A 22,651-nucleotide genomic window follows, 5' to 3' on the forward strand; every position below is an offset into this window, starting at 1 on the left:
CATGAGCACATATGTCAAAGGTCAGCATTTAGGTATTTCATTATTCATATTATCAGCAGAAATCTGAGTCTCCCCTCTAGCATTAGAACTATTTAACATGTAACAACAATCATAATGCTGGAAGTACTCTGCTGCCTCCTTAGCCCTATGCAGTACGGGAGCACTTACCTTCTGAAGACTCCTTCCACGCCAGTAATACCCATTCCATCCACAATGTCCCTGGTTAATCTAAATGGAACAGTCTCTGGTGTGGGAAGGATTTTACCTTGCTCAAAAGCAACCCCTAAATGAAAGGATAATAAATGTTTAATAAAAACTTAAAGTAAAGAAAAATTAATGTTTTCTTGCCTGTCCCACTTACCCAGATCTATATGCACTAGTTCTGCTGTTTGTTCATCTATCAAGATATTCTGAACATGTCTGTCTCCAAGTCCAAGAATGTAGCCAACTGAAACAAAAAGGTAAGTGCTGAAACCATATTTACATGTAATAAAAACCAGAGAAAGCTTAAGAAAGATTATTAAAATCATTATAACAGGTGTAAACAAATTACAAGTGAGAATATTTCTTCTCCCATATATCGATATCACCCAGGAAAGAGCAAATGCCATTCCACAAATCCAAAAAGAAAAGTTTAACTGAATGCAAATGCAAAAAGGTTGTTCTCACACAGATGTGTATTGTTTTATCTACTTCAGACTTCTTGGCCATTTCTCTTCGTAGATAGGTTTATCAAATATTGCAGCATTCAAAAAAAAAAAGATTAAAATGAAGTGCACAATAAAATTAAATTTTGTTACTGTTACTGTTTTATTAAAAAAATCCAAAACAAAACAAAAAAACAACAACTGACTTTTGTCTAAGTCAGTTTTAAAAATCTCCAGTGATCCAAATTATAAGATCTTTCATGTAAAGCCTATTTCAGTGCTTTACTGTCCTTAAATTAGAAAACCTCCAAACAACATTTCCTTTAGTGCAATTTACACCCATTACTGTTTTCATCAGCTGATGATCAGCAGCAGTATTTCCTACAAAAATCTTTCATGTGAATTCTGCTAAACTGTAGATTTACTTCCTTTTTTTTTCAGCAAAAAAGGGAGTGTATAAACATATTAGCATCTAAAATGGGATCTACTGCAATGTATACAATTTACTAACAAATGTCTTTGAGAGACTCATTACAGAACTGAGCCATCCAAAGAAGATCCACAATCCAAATACATATATTTCTTTATTAAGACAAAGGAAAAATGCCAGAGCCTAAATAACCATTTCAGCCATGGCTGATGATGTCAGTACAAAGAAAGTAAAAGACTGAGCTTTTCAACTCAGTTAAAACATCTGAGGCTACATATGAAATGAATAAATGTTAAATGGAAACAAAAGAAATAAACAGCCAGGTAGAAACTTTAAAAACACTACCAGAACCTAAAAATACAGAACACTATATAAAACAAATACAGAATTTCATTCTATCTTTCTACTGTAGCAGATATCGGGGTGGGGATAACGCTGATGTTCTTGCCCTCTACTATGCCTTTTGTGGCATGTGATAAAAGCAGAACGGCCACTGCTTCTGAAATGGTATAAACTTTTTGGTTACATAATCTAAAAAGCCAAGATAACTAAGACAATGTAATACCTATAGAAGACGTAGCCACACTACGAGTGTATGCCAATCGTTTTTCAAACCACACAGCTGGATCCAGGAATTTTTCCATGCAGAAATACCGAAACACAGGTTGAAAATTCTCACAGACTTTCATGAAGATTCTGTATTTCTCTTCAGGTTGTTTCTTTTGTGCATCCTTTAAACACATAAGAAATGTTTTACCCATGACTAACTGCTTTGGAAGGAAATTATGTCTTCCTTTGAAAGAACAGATTCCTACTTTCTACCCTCTCCCCTCCATTAAATGCTGTTCTCACTCCTTTCTCTGAGCTATGAATTACTGTCTCTCTTAAAGCAATTACTAATGCACCTATCTACCTGTTTTACTAAACAATTACATTTTCATACAACAATCATGGGCTAAAAAATGTGGAAAAAACCACACTCCTATTTCTTTGGTTCAGCAGGTGCATGTATTTTATAGGCATGTACAGGTAAATGCATCTTGCTGGGAGACACTTCCATTCTTGGCACTCTCTTCTGGTACCTTTGGTTATCTGGTGGCTTCGTGTCACTGTGAGAAAGTTACTCTCACTCATTCCCACGTAAAAGATGCACAAAGCCAAAATTAAATATACTTTAATCCTGTTAATGCTATAGACATTTAAAAGGAAGTAATTTCTTGCACTGTCATGGGTATATAAAGTAACAGGTAAACCTGTCTGCAATTTTCCAAACTTACAGTGAGGTGGTCTGTGGAATTAAACTAAAAGTCTAAATACCTATTCATTCCATGCCACTGATCATATTCATTATTATATATACTAATAGTATAGTATATAATTCTCCATAAATTTCCCCTCTACCTCCCCAACCCCCTGTAAATATTATAAGCCAGCTATTTTTTTTGGTGGTTTTTTAAGTTATTTTGACTCACCATCATTATTTTTTGACACTGATAACCAGAGTAATCTCCTGGCCTGTATCTCTTGTGAGCTCCTTCTTCGACATTCACAAGAAACTCCCCAATGGGAGTTGTTCCTGAACACCACTCAAGAACACCACTTCTCTGGGAAAGGGGAACCACCTGTAAAAGCAAAACCACGGCTGCACGGGGAAGGGTTATACACACAAAACTATGAATAGGCATCCTGCAGAGCATGGGTGCACATCTGTATTTGTTTATAAAGACAAAAAAAGGACAAACCATACAACTGATCACAATACATGTTTTAAATACAAATATATATATAGATATATATAAATCCACTCAGATTTTTTCTACCAAATATTTGCAATATTTTTCCTAGCCCAGAGACCCTTCCACTACCATACTTCAGTATAACTTAACAATTCTCCTCAATGTGCGTGTTTATTTTGGCATTCTGGATGACCTATGACAGCCAGCAGGTCACTTTGTTGGAATGGAATAACACAGGCATTGTGCAAATTGCATACAAGAAGTAAAATCTCACACAAACACATGGTAGCTGTGTGAACATATTAGGCTTGTCTTAGTCTGCTTCCCACCCCAGGGAACAGTTGCTCACTGCATAACTGGCTGTAATGGCTACCTCAATTCCTGTAGCACTGGCCAGAATGAACCATTGCCTGCCTTCAGTAAAACAGTTACTGCCTTTTTCCTTCAATTTTATCTTCTTACGAAAGTGTCTTTATCTCATAATGCGACATCCATTCTCTTTTTCCCGGATGTCATTCATTTTTGCACACATAAAAACCTGATTTTTAATTGAAGATTATCCAAAAATGTGACTTTAACTCTGCCTGAGAATTCTTAAAACCACACTAGCAATTCAGATAAGCACCTTTAGACAGAGTGCATATTTCTCATTTGTCAAAGACAAGAGCTTATCCTTCAAGAATACTTATTCAGAGGTCACCTTCACAGCTATTATTATAATCCCAAGCATAAAAGGACAGAGGAAGGGAAAGTTCCTCTTCAAATACATTTTCTGCATTCACAATAAGAATGTATTGCTGTATTCTCAATTCCAAGAAAAAAGTTCTGCAATTCAAATTCTGCATGAATAGACCCTAGATGGGACTTCTGGATTCAATTGTAAGAGATATTGCAAGACTAAAATTAATTACTAAGGAATATCACAAGACAAATTAATGAGAATTCATAAACAAACTTGTATGCTCAAGTCTAAGGACTAGAAACTTACAATTCAAGGCCAGTGTACGAGTTAATTTCTTTTCAATTACAGGTTCATATAAAGAAAGCTTTGAAGAGTATTTAAATATATATTGGGCATCAGAAATTTATTTTAAAGATTTAGAAAAAATTAAATCGTAATAATTAAAATGTATTGTTTATTCCATACCTTAAGGAGCAGTGATTACCTTAATAACACATAAATAAATATCTTTTTATATTGTCTTTGGGTTAAAAAAGTGGATAATGGAGAAATACACTTTATTTCTCTGCTGCCACAGCTTTTCAGAGTTACCTTGTATCTTCGGATATTTAATTTTCTCTTTCGTGTTTCAGTGTTTTGCTGAAGCAATGTATTGCACATCTGGAAAACTTGTTGCATGACAGCATCTTGCCTGAGGTCATCACGCCCCTTCAGCAAAAACAGAAAAAGCAGTTAAAAAACTTTTCAGCATCCAACTTCTTGTTCAGCAACTAAAAAAATTATTTAAAAAAAATTGCACAACCCCCAAGTTACTTTTCCACAATAATCACATGCAATAAAATGTAATTAACAATTGATTTTTTCTCTGTATTTGGTTTTCTAATAGTGCTCAGCTGCTTAAACAGAACTATCATTAACTTAAATCATTACCTTTTTCCTTTTTTTCTGGCAAATATCATTTAAGATTTCAATCAACCTACATGCCTTACAGCACCCTTTTTAAACATAGATGTTTCATTCAACCTATTTAGCAACCCAGCACACAGCTGAAGCAGCATCAGTTGGCACTGCAGTTCTGATTATGGGATGCAGATTTATGCTTCTCTTTAAAACTTTTGGAACTACCCCATACCTAACAGCAAAACAGAATTCTCCCAGCAGCTGCTCCATGTTTACGTTCAAAGAGAGAATTAAATCAGTTGAGTCTAAAGACAATTTTTTTAGAGATTTGTATTTCTATGTGTATGCTTTTGATTGTCTCTTAATTGTAATTTTTTTTTTATATGGGGAAGAAAAAAGAGGTATTTAACAGAAAATTTGATGTTTTTTATTTACTGCACAATCGAGGTCACCAGCTAAGACATGACCAGGCAAGTCACAGGTCTGGTAGTTGTCAGGTAAGCTACTGGATGTAACATGCACTGCTGAAAGATAATTACAAAAAATTTAATACTTATTGCTTATATGATACTATTATTATATTACTTATAAATACTTTGCAATATCCTTTATTAAAGTATTCTTCAACTGACACTGAAATGTGAAAAGTCTGCTCATGGTACAGAAGTGACACATGAGAAAACTGACAGAACCTAAAAAAAATTCCAGCATGCCAAGTCTCTGACATGTAATTACAACTGACAGAACATACCTTAACCAGTTGCCTCCTTTCTTTACCATCTGATCCTACACAGTCTATTATTTTAGGCAGATTCATGCCTCCTGCTAAAAGAAATTCTCGCTTAAAAGATCTTATTGTGACCAAATTTTCATATTGTCCTGTGGGATCCACCTGAAATTATAAATAAGTTGAAATTAATATAAATATTACCTCTGTTTCACTCAGAGCGAGTGGTAATGAGTTGTTTGCAAACCTCATTAGCAGACTGTATGCTAAATATTAATACAAGTATTCCATCATTTACGGGGATAATACTCACAAAAGCTACAAAAATATGCTGAGCAAAGGAGTTTTCCTGATTCCTCCTTGTTCACCTCATTGGTAGAGGGGACAAGGTGCTGCAGACTTCCACTAAACAGGCTGTGACAATGTTAGCCTGTCCCAGCTAGTACTGTCCCAAGAAAACAGTTCACACACAGCTGGGGGCATTAGGCTTACAACAGGCTGCAAATGGGTCCAATCTACAATCCTAAACATGCTGCAATTTATAGGATCTGTATCTTCAGCCATTCTTCACATCCTTGTGCCATAAAGCAACCCTACTCAGTTAGCTGTAATGAAATACTGCTCCAGCAATTTACATCCCAGACCTGCAACCATTTCAGTCAGTTTATACTGGAGAAGAAGAAAGGTAAAGAAAAGAACAATCGAATTGTACAAAAGAGCAACACCTGGGGCCAACAGGAGCCCTACAAACAAATGTTATTTAGCATGGGTGGCAATTTCTGGCCTCTGAAGTCAAACTGCATAAAGCAGTCCCTTGACTTATTCAGCTTTATAGACGCAGCCTGAGGGACTTTAACACAAGGAGTCTAGCTTAGTAACATTTAAATTTAGGTGTTGGCCCAAAAAGCAACTCTACGTTCCTGAAACTGGTAAGTTCCCTTCTAGAGCATGTGGCGTTGAAGAGTGAGTGCCTATGCACCCATCCAATCAACCACTTAGGCTAACAGGAATGGATCACACCCCATTACTGAATGGTAAAAATATACAAGCTGGCCATTTAGGAACAGGAGGAGGCATATCTATTAATTCTCACACCTTCAGGAAATTAAGTGCCTCTGAGCTAGCACTTACAAAACAGAAGATTCAGACTCCCTAACCCTCTCTGTGATTTAGGTAGTTCATCACCCCTTCTGGTAATAAAAGACTAGTCATTGGTAACACTGGCAAAGCCATCTTTGTACAATAAACCACTATCCAGCAACTATAAGACTTGGTCTTCTAAAGCCTAAGGAAACGTCTCAACCTGCATCTCCTCCCATAGGGTGACCTATAAAGAACCTGTGAATTGGATGAAGAGATATATGCCCTGACTGCCACTACAAAAGCTTGAAGCTGATTCTATGATTTGATATTATAGTCTGTATTTATTGCAACTTCAGTCACCTTAATTTCCATGGTAGGAACAACAACATCCAAGTCCTTCAGTTTAATAATTGGCTGGTCAGCTGGAATACTTATTTGTTCTGTAATTAAAAGGAATTAATAGTTTTAAGTTCAGAACTAGTAACATACATCAAAATTGACAAAAACCAGCTTACATTATTTTTGGGACCCAAAACCTCATTGGATACTTTTGTCAAGCTGATGAACACGATCGCATGGCAAATGGGATTTCTGGACTTTGATATTCAGAGTCTGAGCCTTACAGTGCACGTAATTACTATGACTTCTAATCCAGACTAAGTTCTACCAAAAATAGGACACAGTGCTAATGCCGTATCTCTTTTAACTAAATATCAATATTTAGAAATACACTTTTTAATCTGAGAAAACAAAAACTATCTTCACTATTAAAACAAACATTTTTCCAAGACTTACTTCTTTGAGACTTCCATGGTGTAGCATCTACATTTGCTAATGTGATGTAAGCATCACAAAGTGCTCCGATGTCTCTAACCATATGAGCTCTCTTTTTTCTTACGATATTGATTATAGTGCTAGCAGCCTCCATTCTGTCCTAAAAAACCCAAAGGAATACAAATATCAGATCTTGCAAACTACACCTTGTAATATTAAAGACATATTATAACATGCAGGCAATAAAGTACAAATGAGATATGTCCTATGAAAACAGCAAACTGCAGTAATGGACAGCCCTTTGTGACATGAACTAAAATAATTAGGAGAAAAATTCTGTGCTGTCTAATCTGAGATGATGAATAATGTAAAATATTATTGGGAATGGAGAGGGAGCAAATATGTCTGGGCAAAGTGCAAAAAAATTGCAAAAATTTTTCAGAAAAGAGGCCAGGTAGGTTTGGATGTTCTCCCACCATCTGCCTGCTTCTGTTACGTCCTCCCAACTGAAGAAAAGTCCTGTATGCAAAAGGCAAAAACCTGACTATGCATTCCTTCTGTGCCTGACTCTGAGACACTTGAGTTTAGCATAATCCCACTCCAAAGGTGGGACCACAAAAAAAGTACAAATTTGAGAGAAAGGTGAAAAAAAGCCACATAAAAGTGTGCTGAAAAAATGTATCAGTGTGGGGGCTAAGAAGGCAATGACAACCATGCCAGGCCTACAACAATGGGGGAAAGAACGGGCATTCATCTAGGTGAGAGATGATTCCAAAGACAGGTTCCAACAAAAATTAAGCAATAACAACATTACATGAAACTACAGTTCAGTATTACCTATCATCATGGTTTTTAACATATAAAGGAACAAAGGATATACTGCACAAGGCCAAATACTGAGGTGCAACAGATGTTACCACTCAAAGCAGAAAAAATACTCAAATCAGGATGTACTTTTAACAATAAACCCACTCAAGCCTTTCTTGCACCTAAAATGCTTTTTACAGAATGACACATCAAGGATTTTTATCACAAAAGTCTTTGCAATAATCGCGGCTATTTGTGGCAGGAAATGTTAACTATATTTTGTTCAATCCCATAATTACTTCTTTTAATAATAATTACTAATGTACGCACAAGGGGGGGGGTTATTATTAAAAGTACTTTTTCTCTCCTACTGTTTCTTAACAAAAGCCAGCTGATGAGCTCTGTACTAAAATGACATGGGGTTTTTTCATTTTTTAACAAAATTAAAGGACTGAATGTGATTAATAGAATAGAATTTTTTGTAGTCACCACATCAAGCTGGGAGATTTCTTTCGGTGCATTTTTAATTAACTTATTTCTTCTTATTGCATCTGGTTTTGTGAGGAGTTCATCTTTGTTAGCATTAGCCAAAGCTAATATTATAAACAAAGTATGATGTGGATGATCCAGTGAAATTCTAGACATTAGCTGTCAACAAAAACAAAAAGATCCTATTATTGAAAACTGTACAGAAGAAAAAAAAAAGATACTTAATTAACATCATTAATTCTTTTGAACTTCTAAGGTTCCTAAGAAGAAATAAAATGGTAATACTTAGATGGTATTTCCACAACTGAAAAAAACACTCAAAGTACATTCCTACAGCTGCGTAAGTCTACTCTTATACAACAAGAAAAATCAATTACGTAGAAAGGAAAAAGTCCCCAATCCTCTTTCCCCACCACACTAATTTTGCATCACTTATTTTTAATACACCCTGATCACCTGTGTAACTTGTTCAGCTACAACTGCACAGAGGAAGATGGATATTGTTTAGAAGTAGGCACTACTGAGATAATCAAGATATCTTTAGATAAGAAAAGCATAAATTACATTATTCAGAACTTCGTGAAATCCTAAACCACCCATCATCTTAGTTCCCATCCGAGCAGCCAGCTGGTACATCAGAGGCAAAAACTTGTATGAGGGAATCTTCTGTGCATTTTTCTGCAGAAGAGAAAATTCAGTTAGAGAGCTGTACTAAACACCAAACAAAAACTGTAATCATAAATTTTTTTTTTAAACTAAGAGTAATCGCGGCTGTGTGATCAAATGGCAGTTCAGTGAGTATCACATTATCTTGGCCCACGTCTCCTAAATGCTACAAGTTGTTCATAGGAAAAGTAATATTTTCTATTCTACCTTTCATAGCTTTTCACCTGAAAGTATATATATAATTTAAACTAGAATAATGTACCTAAGGATGTTCAAGATGGGTAGTTTCCAAAATGTGTAAAGAACAAGGTGATCACAGTAAAAGCTCATGAGATATGCTTAATCATACAGATTTTTCAAATTAAAATGCTAAATTAAGTTAAATTAAAACACATTGAGAATTACAGGTCTCACTGATGAAAAACTAACTGATAAGCAATGACAACTGAAAAAAGCAAGTTTTGCAGGAAAAGTTAAGCAGCTACATAGGAAAGCATACTGCACAGCACTATAATTCATCTTCTAGAAACCTAGGAAAAGGAAACAAAATAATTTAACTGTCAAGACATTAGGAAAAAACAGAGCAGACATATACCTTCATCATTTCATTGACTCTATCAACTCCAGGATTTTCAAGCCATAGTGAACAGAGTCGGAATATCCACATATCATGTTCTTCTCCACTTAATAAACAGCTGATATAGTTCTCCACTGCTTTACACAGGAAACGTTTACGATCCTCAGTTAGGGCTTGTATGGCACATTCATCCAGTTCAAGTTCTCGTTGAACCTTCACTGTGTATCTATGTGAACAGACATTATTTTTAAACACCACATTAACTCTTAATGAACTTATAGCAAGGACGTCCCTAGCTCTCTTACTTGCTAATTTAACATTTTAAAGTTGCTTTGTATGTAAAAGCACAGCAACATAAACAACTGAGAAATCAAATCGTGGGACCTACTCCTTTGGTGTATTCACAAAGACCCACTGCTCTAAGTAAATTTTCAGTCAGTGTCTTCTTTTAAATGATTTATTCTCAATATTGGTATATGTGTGAACATACAGTACAGATAATTTGTGTAAAGACTTCAGTTTCCAACAGCTGAAACTCATCCTTTTCTGCCCATATTCAATTGTTCTTACTGAATCCATATGAACTCTGTATTAAAATTAATTCTATTCTTTCACTAAATGTGTAATGGAGAAAAATCTCAATTAATTTATTTTCTCTCTGTAACATTTTCTTTGTCAAATAAACTGAATAGATCCAGGGAATAAACATGCATTCCAGGCCATGATCATCCATACTGTTTAACTGCTGTAACAGTCCTTGGCTTAGTTTTGGCCCACACTACCTAGCACATGCACAGGCCATGTTCAGGCACAGTTCAGAAACTATTCACAGGAAGCACTATGGATCTGGCCACTGTTTTGTGGAGAAGGAAAGAATCAGCTGTAGAGCTGTGACCCATACTGTACCTCTTGCCCAGAGAGTTGGTAGAGATGGAGCCTTTGAAAGCTCCATATTAACCACCTCTCCATTTGAATGCTCACCTGTTGGTTTGAACTCTACATTCCCTGATGAGGCCGACCTCCTCCTTGGCCTTCTTCAGTAGTGCTTGCTTATTTTCAAACTCTGAGGATTTCATGTAATTCTCAATTCTCTGGTACTGATTATCAGAGAAACGAGCCAAAGACAGGAAAGCCTTCATCTTTCCTTTCTTCAGCTCATCACTGCTGTCTCCACTGTGGCTTGCAGCAATTTCCACAGCCTAACGGGGAAGTAACAATAATGGTAAGACGGATAATCAGATAAACAGTGCTGCATAATACTTGATTAAACTCCGTTATCAGAGAAAGTTGGTTTTTTTGGGGGGGCGGGGTTGAGGCTGGAGGGGACATCTGGAGATTATCTCATTTAACCCCTCCCACTCAAGCAGGATCACCTGCTCAAATAGATTATTTAATGTTGCCTGTGATGGAATATATATGCATACAAAATGAAATCTAACAGGGTGAGTATTTTTCTCATAAGTGAATTTAACCTTTGAGAAGCGTTTCAGTGCAAACAGCCAAAAAGATTATCCTGTATGAAACAGCTTTAATAACCATACAGACGTTTACTGCACTTATCTATCTTTTAGAGTAACTAGGCACAAAGTTTTACAATAGTCTTAAAGCCTTATATCACAGGATGGTGAGGAAAAAAAAGGAAGGCAGTCCAAAAAGTGCCAAAAGGTAATTATATATGAAAGTCATGGATTCAAATCACAGTGATGAAAGCACGTAGACAGTAATAGAGAAAAGTAACTATGCTGAGTTTCACAAATCAGCATGAAATAAATACATGCAGAGTGGACAAATATTAATACAAATGTTTCTGTAACTGGCTAGTTAAAAAAAAAATTACAGTAGTTTGAAACACTAGAACAAGACTTTCCAGCACCTTTCAGGTAACCTTATCACCCTCTACAACTACCTTAAAGGAGGTTGTAGCCAGGTGGGGGTTGGTCTCTTCTCCCATGTAACAAGCAACAGGACAAGAGGACACAGTCTTAAGATGTGCCAGGGGAGGCTCAGGTTGGACGTTAGGAAGAATTTCTTCACAGAAAGAGTGACTGGACATTGGCATGGGCTGCCTAGGGAGGTGGTAGAGCCACCATCCCTGAAAGTGTTCAGGGAAAGATTAGATGTAGCACTGAGTGCCATGGTCTAGTTGACATGTTGGTGGTTGGCCATAGGTTGGACTCGATGATCTCAGAGGTCTTTTCCAACCAAAGCGATTCCCTAATTCTGTGAAATACAATGGCCACACTGAAAACCTGATGAGTGAATAATCTATCCTGAGAAGGAAGGAATGGTAATGTAGAACAGGAAACTAGACTAGTAGTTGTAATCACTGCACTTCTAAGCCAATATTATACGTTTCACTGTGAATTCTATAAACCCATATTCTGAACATTTTATAAGATTACAGTGTTAATACAATACAATGTGAAACTATGTTTTTATAGGAAACCATACTTTCAATCAACAAAAAATAAAGGCTGCATTGAAAAATCTGCTTGACATTCTAACACCATATTTTAGCACAGCATTATCTCAAAGACAGTGTATTTCAAAGACCAGATGCACCTTTTCTAAGTATTTCTGCATGATGACTGTAGGGTTTTCCAAGCATGTTTCTGCTAACCAGGTTCCGCACAGCCTCAGACACTCTGTATACATCAATTTCAGGTGAGGATCATTCTCAACCTTTGAAAAAGCAAGTTTTGGGAACAAAATTAAAGAGAGGGAAGCATCAAAAAAACCCACCCCTGAATAGGCAATTTCTAAAGTTTTAAACCCTGAATAGAATTCAATCACTGAGGCCTATTACACGTAATGCATCTACAAAGTCATTCCCCATCCACATCTACAGCAGTCGATAACCTTAAATCACATTTACATTCTTTGTTAGACTAAAGGAGAGCATGTTGTTTAAAATACCTGATAATCTGAACAATGAAAAGCAGAATAAACCAGTGACAATATGTAATAAAAAACACATAAAATTCACAGCATGTTTCCACAACTGTTATTTTCTAATATCCCCATTTAGTCTGAAGTATCACAGTACAATCCATAGGTAACATTCAGGAATCATGATAACTATATGTGATCACTAAATTATTCAGACAGATCTCTACATGGAAACTGGATTAAAAGTGCTCCAAGAAGATGAGGAGCAGGTTTCCAAAGGATGTGACTCCGGATCAGATGCTCAGCTTTAACTGTAGAGTAGGACAAGTTTGCAAAATACTTTTAGTACAGTGTACATATTAAAGACCACATGATCAAGATGGCAACACTGACTGTGAAATACTGAAGTATATCACAGGCTGTGAAAACACAAATCCTTCTTACATAGGCAGGGTAAATGTAACACTGGAAGGATTATATTTTTGGACAGCCTCACCAACTATTCATGGAGAAATCACAAAAATCAAAAGACCAGCAACTCTTGATTTTGCCCTGATACGTATGAAGAACTTGGCCCAAAATTATCCAGCTTTTCTGTGTGACATTCCTTAATAATGTATGTGAATTCAAAGCAAATGTCTTTTACCCTCCAAAAGTACTCAGAGAAAGCCATCATAGCTAAACATAAATATAAGGACATGAAGGCATTTTTACCACATTGCTACAAAAAATGAAGTTCTATCCAGAGGGACCTGGACAGGCTGGATTGATTGGTCAAGACCAATGGTATGAGGCCAAGTGCCGGGCCCTGCCCTTGGGTCACAACAACCCCATGCAGTGCTACAGGCTGGGGGAAGAGTGGCTGGAATGCTGTCCAGAGGAAAAGGACCTGAAGGTGCTGGTTGACAGCAGCTGAACATGAGCCAGTAGTGTGCCCAGGTGGCCAAGAAGACCAATGGCATCCTGGCCTGTATCAGCAATGGTGTGGCCATCAAGACCAGGGCAGTGATCGTCCCCCCCTGTACTTGGCATTGGGGAGGCCACACCTTGAATCTTGTGTTCAGTTTTGGGCTCCTCACGGCAAGAAAAGATATTGAGGTACTGGAGCGCATCCACAAAAGGGCAACAGAGCTGGGGAAGGGGCTGGAGGAAAAGTCTTAGGTGTAGCAGCTGAGGGAGCTGGGGTTGTTTACTCTGGAGAAAAGGAGGCTCAGGAGGGAGGGACCTTATCCCTCTCTACAACTACCTGAAAGGATGTCATAGTTTCCCAGGCCACAAGTGATCGAACAAGAGGAAAATAAACATCAAGTTGTGCCAGGGGAGGTTTAGATGGATAACAGGAAAAATTTCTTCACTTTAATTTTCTCTCCGGGAAAAATTTCAGAAAGTGGAATTAGGATCTTAAATAATTTAATTCCCATAAGTTTATACATTATATAACATATACCTGAAACCAATCTGCATCTAATTTTTTTATCATTGTTTTAAGTATATTCAGTGCAAGACTCTCTTCTTTTTTAGCCCAGAAAACCTGAGCTTCTTCTAGTTGCCATTCGGAAACTCCACATCCCTCTGGATTGTGTTGTTTGATCTGAAACATAGCTCTTTCTGGAAGCTGAAATTGAAAAAATAATCATTAACAATTCTTTAAATGAAATACCAGTGTCTCGCAGCAAGTTTTGTTTTTAGACTCCATTTGCTCTTCCTGGACTTCCTGGAATCTGTTACCTGTGTATTTTTAGCAGTTCTTGCCAATCTAGAGAGCTCCACCAGATGTTTGGTCAGGATGTCTTTAATACATTCTCTTTTGGTATTGTCATTCTCCCTCTCAAGCAAGATCTCCAAAATTACAGTGCGCAGAGCCATGATGGGTTCCTGGAAATGGAAGTCACTGTCCTTGAGAAGTTGGGACTGTCTCTGCCACTTCAAATAAACTTCATTCAGTTGTTGAGTAGTAACAGATCTACAATTGTTACCGAAAGAAAAAAGACCAGTTACTAATTCTCAGTAAACATTCGTGAAACGCAAGATGACTAAAAAGTGAACTACTGAGCTGTTGACAATGTACAGCTCCAAACCAAGAAATAGTCCATAAACCCCTACAAATGTTTACTATATGTGGACTAAACTGGCAGCCTTCCAGTTTTAACAAACACGAAGATCAGCATTATAGGTGAAGAGCTCCTCTGTAAAAGTTCCTTGTGTTAAAGGTCCATCAGCAAAGAGAATAGCATTCGAACAGAGGGCTGCTTAAAAGATCACAGACCAAGATTCCTGTTTTATTATATAGGTTATAAATGGATTAATACAAGAATAAATTCTAAACTGTCACACTGGAGGTTGCCATTTCATATATTATTTTCTTAGGCAATCCATTAACTGCAAAAAGCAATAAGGTTCCAGACAGGCTAAATGACTGCAGGATGACTATTAGCTACCAAACTGACAGAACTATGACAGAGAAAATTCAATGTTAATAGCACTACCGAGATAAACACCTTCCTGTGATTAAAAAGCAGTGTTAAGAATATAGTATTAGAGGTCCATGAAAAAAGCGATTCAAACTGAAACAACTTTCAATAGAGCTATGGGTGTGATGAAGGAAATTGAAAACATTTTTAGAAAAGAAACTACAAGAGGATGACTCAGTTACCTGAGTAAAGCAAAAGCTAGGAGATATGACTGCTACCTTGGAGTATACTAGGGAACTCAATACAAATGAAAGAAAATAATTATTTAAAATACAGTATTGGCATAATATCAAATAATTCAAACTAGACTGTAAATAAATCCAGTCTGAAAATAATAAGAGAATCTAAAATTGTCTTCACATAGTAAAGCTAAAATCCTTTAATTTTTAGGATGAAGTTCGAGATGCTCACAAATAAAATTTGTTGAGGTCATTACAATTTTCGTGCCATGCTTGATTACTAAAAATTCTGAAAGCTCAGAAACAATCTTAAACAATCTTAAAAAATTACCTGGAGAACAGCAGACCTGTGTTTTCCAACTCTCCAATTAGCTGTAGTCTACAAAGGGTCGGGTATAATGAATAAACAGATTCAAGACTCCCTTTGCACAGCTCTTTGACTTCATTCACTCTATGGATTTAGCAGAGAAACAGTAAATTTATTTTTTTTTCACTATCCACAAGTAATTGCAAATATCCATAACATAATTTCCACACAGTGAACAGAATTTAAACAGCTAAACTATTCAGTCTGGAGTTATTTTGTATTACCATTAAAATTAAAATAATAACTTTTATCAATAAATGAAAAGACAGTAAGCATATATAAACCCCAAAGTTCAGCCAAAGAAGAGCACCCAACACTGAAATCCACTTTAGAGGAACACAAAGTAAGGGGGTGTATACAACAGGAAATGTATCTTTAATTAGCACACAAATTATATATGCACAGATGACAAACTGAAGTTAAAAAACTTAGAAATAAATTTGCATTCTGGAAGTATTAATTTTATTCTATGCAGGAGACTTTATTTAAGCCCATAAAACCCCATGATAGTCTTTCATATATAACCCGAGAGTAGAAACACACACATTGTCTCCATCTCTCTCTATAACATCCCAGTATTTGCATACAGTTACCTGGCATCTTTAAGACTGTCGTGGAAAGCAGAGAATTCCTTATCTCGTAAAGACTGAAGAGCATCATACAAAGATTCATGGTAACCTGGTCTTCCTGTTTCATCTCTAAGAAATAAAACAAAAGTAACATAAAATAAAAAGAAAAGTACATTTCTCTACAATGCATCAATTTTATCTTTATGACATATATTTTCAGTTGTAGATTTTCTGCAGCTGGATTGTTATTTTGCATTATAAAAATAATGATGCAATCTTTTACATTTTAAATTAATTTAGCATTTTACAAATTCAAGCTGTTCTTTTTAGACAAAGAAAAATAGTAATTGTCAAAATGTTTGAAATACAGAGAACACATTCACAGTTGTATCAAAAATATGCCAGAAAGTCAACTGCACAATAATAATAATAATATCTCTCTCAGTATTATGCTGAAACATACATATTTAGTATATATGCAACTTCAGTTAAGAATCAACAGTTTTGTACAGTTAACTTCAAAAATATTCTTAAAATGGAAAAAATAAATAAAATCAGAAGGTTAAAAAAATCCATAGTGTTCAATAGAATTTTCCCTTCTTTGCCCTTTTGGCTTTTCTTTCCCTTTCTCCTTGCCCTCCTCTTTCCTGCCATCTCTCTCATCTTACATGTTCTTCTTCTGCTCCTGTATTAAAGGTGACTACTCCATTTGCCAAGGAGGGTTATACAGACCCTAACCCAGGGACTAAGAGAGCACACCTATAAGAAATTTGTTCTGATTGTGGCATAACAAATGTCCTTCAACAAGCTGTTCATGAAGTTCTCCAGATGAGTCTTATCAATGATTTCATGACAGTGCAGGAGAAGACAACGAACATACCAGGAGTGTGTTCCCCAGAACACCTCTCTGTAAGTCTTAGGAGAAAAATCCTCCATTGTACTACTAAAAGTTGATGTAGGAGGAGACCCCACCATGTAACTTTTAATTTGCCAAAATGTAGTTTATCTATTCTGTATTCTTCCTAAAACATGCCATAATGCACCTGTACTAAGAAGGGACAGACACAGATTCTGGCTAGTCACATGAAATAACTACTGCCATATGTGGCATATCCAGTTACACATTAAGGGAGGAGATTACTCCTTATGAGGGAGTAGCCATAAATCAATACTGGTGTTTGCCTATCCAGGTCTTGATAACCTGTTGTGGCTTATTAAGTAATATTTCCCCATTTCCTTATAAATTAGACATTAAAAACTATCTAACCCTCACTTGTACTTGAGGTAAGTTTACTATCCAAGTCAAAAATGGAAAATTTCAGTTCACAATTATGAACAATAAAAAAAGAATTACCTGTGTACAGTTTCTCAGGAAAATGGAAAGTGATGTGCATACAAACCAGAGAAGTGAAAAAGACTGCTTTTACATTCAATTATTAAGACAAATTATGTGACCTGGTTCATAGAAACTATATTCTCACCTTGCCCTTTTTGCTTGGATCTGACACTGCCTTTTGCTTAATAAACTAGCAAAAGTTGGTTTACCTGACAAAAGAGATGTGGCCCCACTGCATATTCCTCCATGCTGCCTGGTAGCGCATTTCCTGTAGTTCTGTGCACCACTCAGTGTTTTCACGTTCCAGCCCTTTTAAATACATGGAAAGAGTGTGGCGAAGACCAAAATTCTGCAAAGCCTGGAATTAAGAAAATTACTAGAAGTTGGTTTTCCTCCTTTATCAAACTGAACTAGTTTTTTTAAAGGCTTTGTTTTACCTTTGCAAACAAAGAAGCCTTTGCAGGTATGACAGGACCATAAATATTTCTAAACTCAGCACTACGTAACATGAAAACTTTTTAATAAAACTACTAATCCCACTATTGATATCTGCACCCCCAGGAAAGCAGTTTCATTACTACCACCATGGGTGGCATTCTTTTAAATAAATTTCCACACTTTGCTTCAAATTAATTATGAGTTCACATTTCTCCATTCCACCATTCCCAATAGTAAGTCAAAACGGGTTTTACTTCTTAATGAACCATTTTCCTGGTGGGGATTTGAAAAGGTTTCCTGCAACACCTATCTGTTTGAAGACCATACTGTCTTTATAATTGTGACCAGTTAACTAGACTATGCATGCAGCCATTATGAAAGAGAAAAGGAATGGAATTTTAGCAATGATACGAAATAATTTGGGGTAAGAAAATAAAAGAAAATTTTCATAGGAAAATGAAATGACGAGAGAAACAGATATACCTGTGCTACATTATTATAGAACTGGTGTAAACATTTTTAGGCTAAAAAAGCAACATACTTTTTAAGGGTTCAAAATAGCATCAATTCTATTTATTTATTGTATCAGAAATACCACAGTTTCAGTCAGATACTTGCCACAATGGAGAGGTTTGAAGAATGAGAGAGGAAAAGTAACCAATTACATTACTTTTCATATCCTGTCATTTTAGGAGCTGCCCTTAAGTATTTCACAAAATTCATCATCCATTATTTCGGTGAGTGACAAGAGGAATAGGAACCTTAACGTTTTCAGGACAAATATTGAGTTGTCTTATATTACACAGTTTGGATGCGTATGAAAATGGGCTGGACTTGATGAATAAAGGGATTGCTTTCAGTCCTAAAACAATTTTGGACTTAATACAAATGACTCAGTATGATGGATATCAATTCTTACATTTATTTCCTCTTACAAAATAAGATTACCTCTATTATTCCTGCCTGGCGAGTAGATGGAGAGAGGCTTGTCTCAAGGTCATATGTTACAAGGGCTTTCTCCCATACTGCTTCATGCTCATATGTTCTTAGCCTGTTGTAAGTTAACAGGATGTTTTCAGTTGAAGTTCCTTACTAATAAATGAAAACAATGACTCTAAAGAACATAAGAACATTAATAAATTATACCGCGCTAATGGTTGTAACATTCTTCCTCCGCCACAGCCATAGAGACTGTCAGGTTCTCCAATGCTTCTGTATATGTCCATGAGAAGGTCCTAGAAGATGCACCACAAAAATGACAAGTTACCTTTTTTCGGAACCAGTTCAAGTTAGTTTTACATATATCATGTAAGTTTGTAAAAATGAGTCCTTGCATGCAACATTATCATTGCTAAATTTTCCTTTATGCAGTATCTGAGCCTGCTATCATCACAGGAAAAAAGTTATGCAGTCTAGCAAAACTCTTCAGGACTACCTACCTTCCCTGCTAATTTATTAAACAAAAAAACAGAACTGGGCCTTAGGTGGACTGGCTGAAAAGCAAAAGGCAGTAGTACTGAATGAGCATCAGACACAGCAGCTAAGCAATGCATCTTAGAAGTTACACAAGCACAGTTCTGGAATAATGAACAATGCAAAGAAGTAACTTAGACAAGGCTACTGGATCAGATTTGATATATCAAATAAACTTGCAAGAGATACTACTACTTTGGTTTTGGTTAGTACAGCCTCCCACACCACATGTTCATTTTTAATGAACATATATCTCTGACAAAACAAACTGAAAAATACTTGGCTAGTTATCACCATGAGGTCAGTTCTTTCAGGGAACAAAGTCTCCTTGCTGTGATGTAAAATTTGCCAGTTAATTAGTGTTTCAGGTGAATGAATATTCAATTTAGCTTTTCTAGAAGGCTACTAAGTTCACTTTGAATTAAAGCATGAGGAGAACTTTCAAACACAGTTTTTGAATTCAACTAGATCTGCCTTCAACTCAGATGAAATCTACTCTTAATAGTAATTATATGAGAAGGTTTGCTTTCAGATTATGAAGCACACAGGTACCTGTAAACTTAAGCCAGTTTCTTCTTTACTTTTTTCATTCAAAGTAGTAATAGTTGTTTTTTGACTTTCTTCTTCAAATGTCAAACTCTTAGCTGCTTTAAAAGAAGATCTAAAAGAAAAGTTTCAACCAATAAAGTTAAATTAAATATCATACAAAGAACTAAAGAAATTCTGAAACAACACTTAAAAAATAAGCGGCACAAACAACAAATGCAAGACCATGCCTGTCATACCCCTAAATCATTCAAAATAGCTCTCCATTAGAATAATGATCAGCTGAACTGAGAATATCAACGTCAAGGGATTTTAACACCAAGGTGTTTTTTCAGAGATAAAAAAAAAAACCCTTGTAATTTCCAATATTTTATTAGATCAAGTTGCTTTTGTGAATGGCTGAAGCATTCTTTCTTCTGTCAAAGAATAAAAGCAGTTAGTTAATGCATAAGCTTATAATCTTCCTCTTGTTATATTTTCACTAGAGTTATTTGCAACAAAAACAAAGCTTCTAAACTAGTTCCATATTTTGATCTTGCTATACCAGAAGACAAAAATAATTGTCCATTATAGAAGAAAACTCCTTCTCTACAAGGATCATTCAGCTCAATCCACACACAATTCTGGTTATCATTCTGGCGTTTCCTTCTTTCTTTGATTAACTTCTGGCTTTAATTTAACCAATAGCACTAAGAAAAGTTTCTGATTATGAGTCAACGTGGTTTGGATCACATTCAAGGATTGGTAGAAATATTTTCATGTCCATACATGCACCTATGGAATATTTTTAAAGCTTCCTTGACTTTTCACATAACAAAACACTACTGGGACGCACAAATTATGATCCATTTTACCAGAAATGTCAAGAAACTGCACTCCTCAAGCCTCATACCTTTCTTGCTGTTTGTCTCTATTTATCTTGTCTGCGTAGATTTCTGCGTAGAGCAAGGCTGTGAAGTGAGCAGCACAAGACTGTGCTGCTATAGCAACCTCAAGATAATTCAGATCCAGCCAGAAGCTGTCATCAAAAACTGTACCTGAAGCAGATCTGATTAAATAAACACCTTAATACTGCTGCAACAGACCTTCTCTCTAACATTAAACAAAACAAATCCAAACTAACTATAAAGCTTTCCAAAGGCTAATTTTATTTTAGCACCCCCCTCAAAACCCAAACTACAAGAAGTTTATCAGACAAAAAGTTTTTAGAAAACTCCTTCAGCATAGTTAGAATCCTTTAAGTCCAGCTATATCACTTCTGTAAAAAATGCAAGGTCACTACTGTATCTTCATTCTTTTGACTGACATGTTCTCTATCATGTTCTTCTTTAATCTAGAGCATCAATAGATCTTTGTACAGTCACAATTAAATTAAAGCAACATTTTGGAAAGTGATAATTCACCTCTTTTGTCTTCTTAAGTAATCAACAACAGCAAGCATCGCTCGTCGAGATACTTTATCCAAACTTCTACAATTATGGGTTTCTTGCTCTGGGATGTATATTTCAAAGGAAAGAATATAATGAACTTTTGTCATAACATATGCATTTTACAAAATAAAACGGTCTATTTTGAACTCAAGAAAGTAACTAAAAACTTCCTTGGAAGGCATTTCCAAAATTAAACTAATAGTTTGTCACAAAACGTATTTTTCCTCCTTACACTATGTTAGAGACACTACAGTAGTTTACACCACAATTTTATCAAATTATCTTTGTATTAATAATTTATGTATTATATTTCTTATTATAGAACTCAGAGATGAACTAACATGATTGCACAAATCTCCATAACAGACCTCTTCTCTTAGGCTTGAGCCATATAAAGTTATTCCAAAGTCATAGGGTGGGTCTGACTCTAGTCAAGCAGTTGGCAATTCACAATTAGGTTTGGTTTCTCAGGCAACGCAGTGATTGGCATGATGTTCACACCATTTATGCTTTAAACTGCCAATTTCTAGAACTTGAATGTCAAAATGGATCAACACTAAGACTCTTGTTCGGATACACTCAACTCTCTCATGTCTAACTGCCTGGTCTTTTCTAGTTTGGATCCTGATGGATTGGAATTAATTTAGGTTTTCTATGATCACAATCTAATTGGAAAGAATGCCAACAGTTTGATTAGAAGGTGCTTTCCTTTTAAAGGAACTTACTGCATTACTTATATTCTGCTGCAGTACCTTTGGTTACAACTTCCTTTCATTTTGCTGGAATGGAACAGGTCTTTTGAATGTATAGGGAGACCATCATCAATATCTGGCAGAAGCTAAAGAAAGGGTTAGTCTTCTCCAAGCAGAAAATACAGATAAAACTGCTTTTTATCACTCTTGTTTGAATAAGAGAGGAATTTAACTACCGATTAGTCATTTTAAGAGACAGTCCACAACTCAAGTCTTGCAGCACACAACATTGCATAACATCTAAATTCAGCAAGTAATAAATATCATCCAGTTGTGAATACGGAAAAAAGTTATACTGAAGAAGCTGCTTCAAAATCAATGCTATCTCCACTGAAAAAGATCAAACAATTGGGCAGAAGTTTCTAAAATTCAGTCTGCCTGCAAGCGCACATCATATATTTGATGTCAGGAGATAGTTTTACAACCAGAATCCCACTTTTAGTTGAAACAAAAATATCATGACATTACCTGAATCAGAATTTGGAGTAGATCTACTAGACGAGGCAAATTTGCAACAGGCTGTAAAAAACTTCTGGATATGAAGTGACAAAAGATTTCTCCAAGATTCATCTGAGTCATGAAGAACTATATCATGAATTAAGTATGGAAGCAAAGTTTGACACAAGTCTGTTTTCACCTAGAAAACAACCATGCACAGCAGCTGCTAAGAAAGACAATGGAAA

At 35.9% G+C, this 22,651-nt stretch overlaps 1 protein-coding gene across 2 annotated transcripts in view; it reads right to left on the reverse strand.

Moving 5' to 3' along the window:
* The window catches only part of ATM (ATM serine/threonine kinase), a 62,344-nt gene that overhangs the window by 4,358 nt on the left and 35,335 nt on the right, over positions 1–22,651 (reverse strand). For both annotated transcript variants that reach the window (XM_027645814.1, XM_027645038.1), the window contains exons 37-60: positions 22,437–22,605; positions 21,190–21,277; positions 20,679–20,834; positions 19,793–19,901; positions 18,914–19,002; positions 18,716–18,818; positions 17,539–17,687; positions 16,018–16,122; positions 15,389–15,508; positions 14,136–14,370; positions 13,855–14,022; positions 12,081–12,200; positions 10,500–10,717; positions 9,537–9,744; positions 8,840–8,953; positions 8,276–8,434; positions 7,001–7,139; positions 6,566–6,645; positions 5,147–5,287; positions 4,087–4,203; positions 2,550–2,699; positions 1,643–1,808; positions 362–448; positions 169–283 (exon numbers count right to left, since the gene is read on the reverse strand). In XM_027645814.1, the coding sequence (XP_027501615.1) occupies positions 169–283; positions 362–448; positions 1,643–1,808; positions 2,550–2,699; positions 4,087–4,203; positions 5,147–5,287; positions 6,566–6,645; positions 7,001–7,139; positions 8,276–8,434; positions 8,840–8,953; positions 9,537–9,744; positions 10,500–10,717; positions 12,081–12,200; positions 13,855–14,022; positions 14,136–14,370; positions 15,389–15,508; positions 16,018–16,122; positions 17,539–17,687; positions 18,716–18,818; positions 18,914–19,002; positions 19,793–19,901; positions 20,679–20,834; positions 21,190–21,277; positions 22,437–22,605 (3,305 nt within the window). The remainder of the gene's footprint in view (positions 1–168; positions 284–361; positions 449–1,642; positions 1,809–2,549; positions 2,700–4,086; positions 4,204–5,146; positions 5,288–6,565; positions 6,646–7,000; positions 7,140–8,275; positions 8,435–8,839; positions 8,954–9,536; positions 9,745–10,499; positions 10,718–12,080; positions 12,201–13,854; positions 14,023–14,135; positions 14,371–15,388; positions 15,509–16,017; positions 16,123–17,538; positions 17,688–18,715; positions 18,819–18,913; positions 19,003–19,792; positions 19,902–20,678; positions 20,835–21,189; positions 21,278–22,436; positions 22,606–22,651) is intronic.

This window comes from Corapipo altera, unplaced genomic scaffold, assembly GCF_003945725.1.
Source record: "Corapipo altera isolate COAL_440 unplaced genomic scaffold, ASM394572v1 0, whole genome shotgun sequence".
NCBI classification, from domain to species: domain Eukaryota; kingdom Metazoa; phylum Chordata; class Aves; order Passeriformes; family Pipridae; genus Corapipo; species Corapipo altera.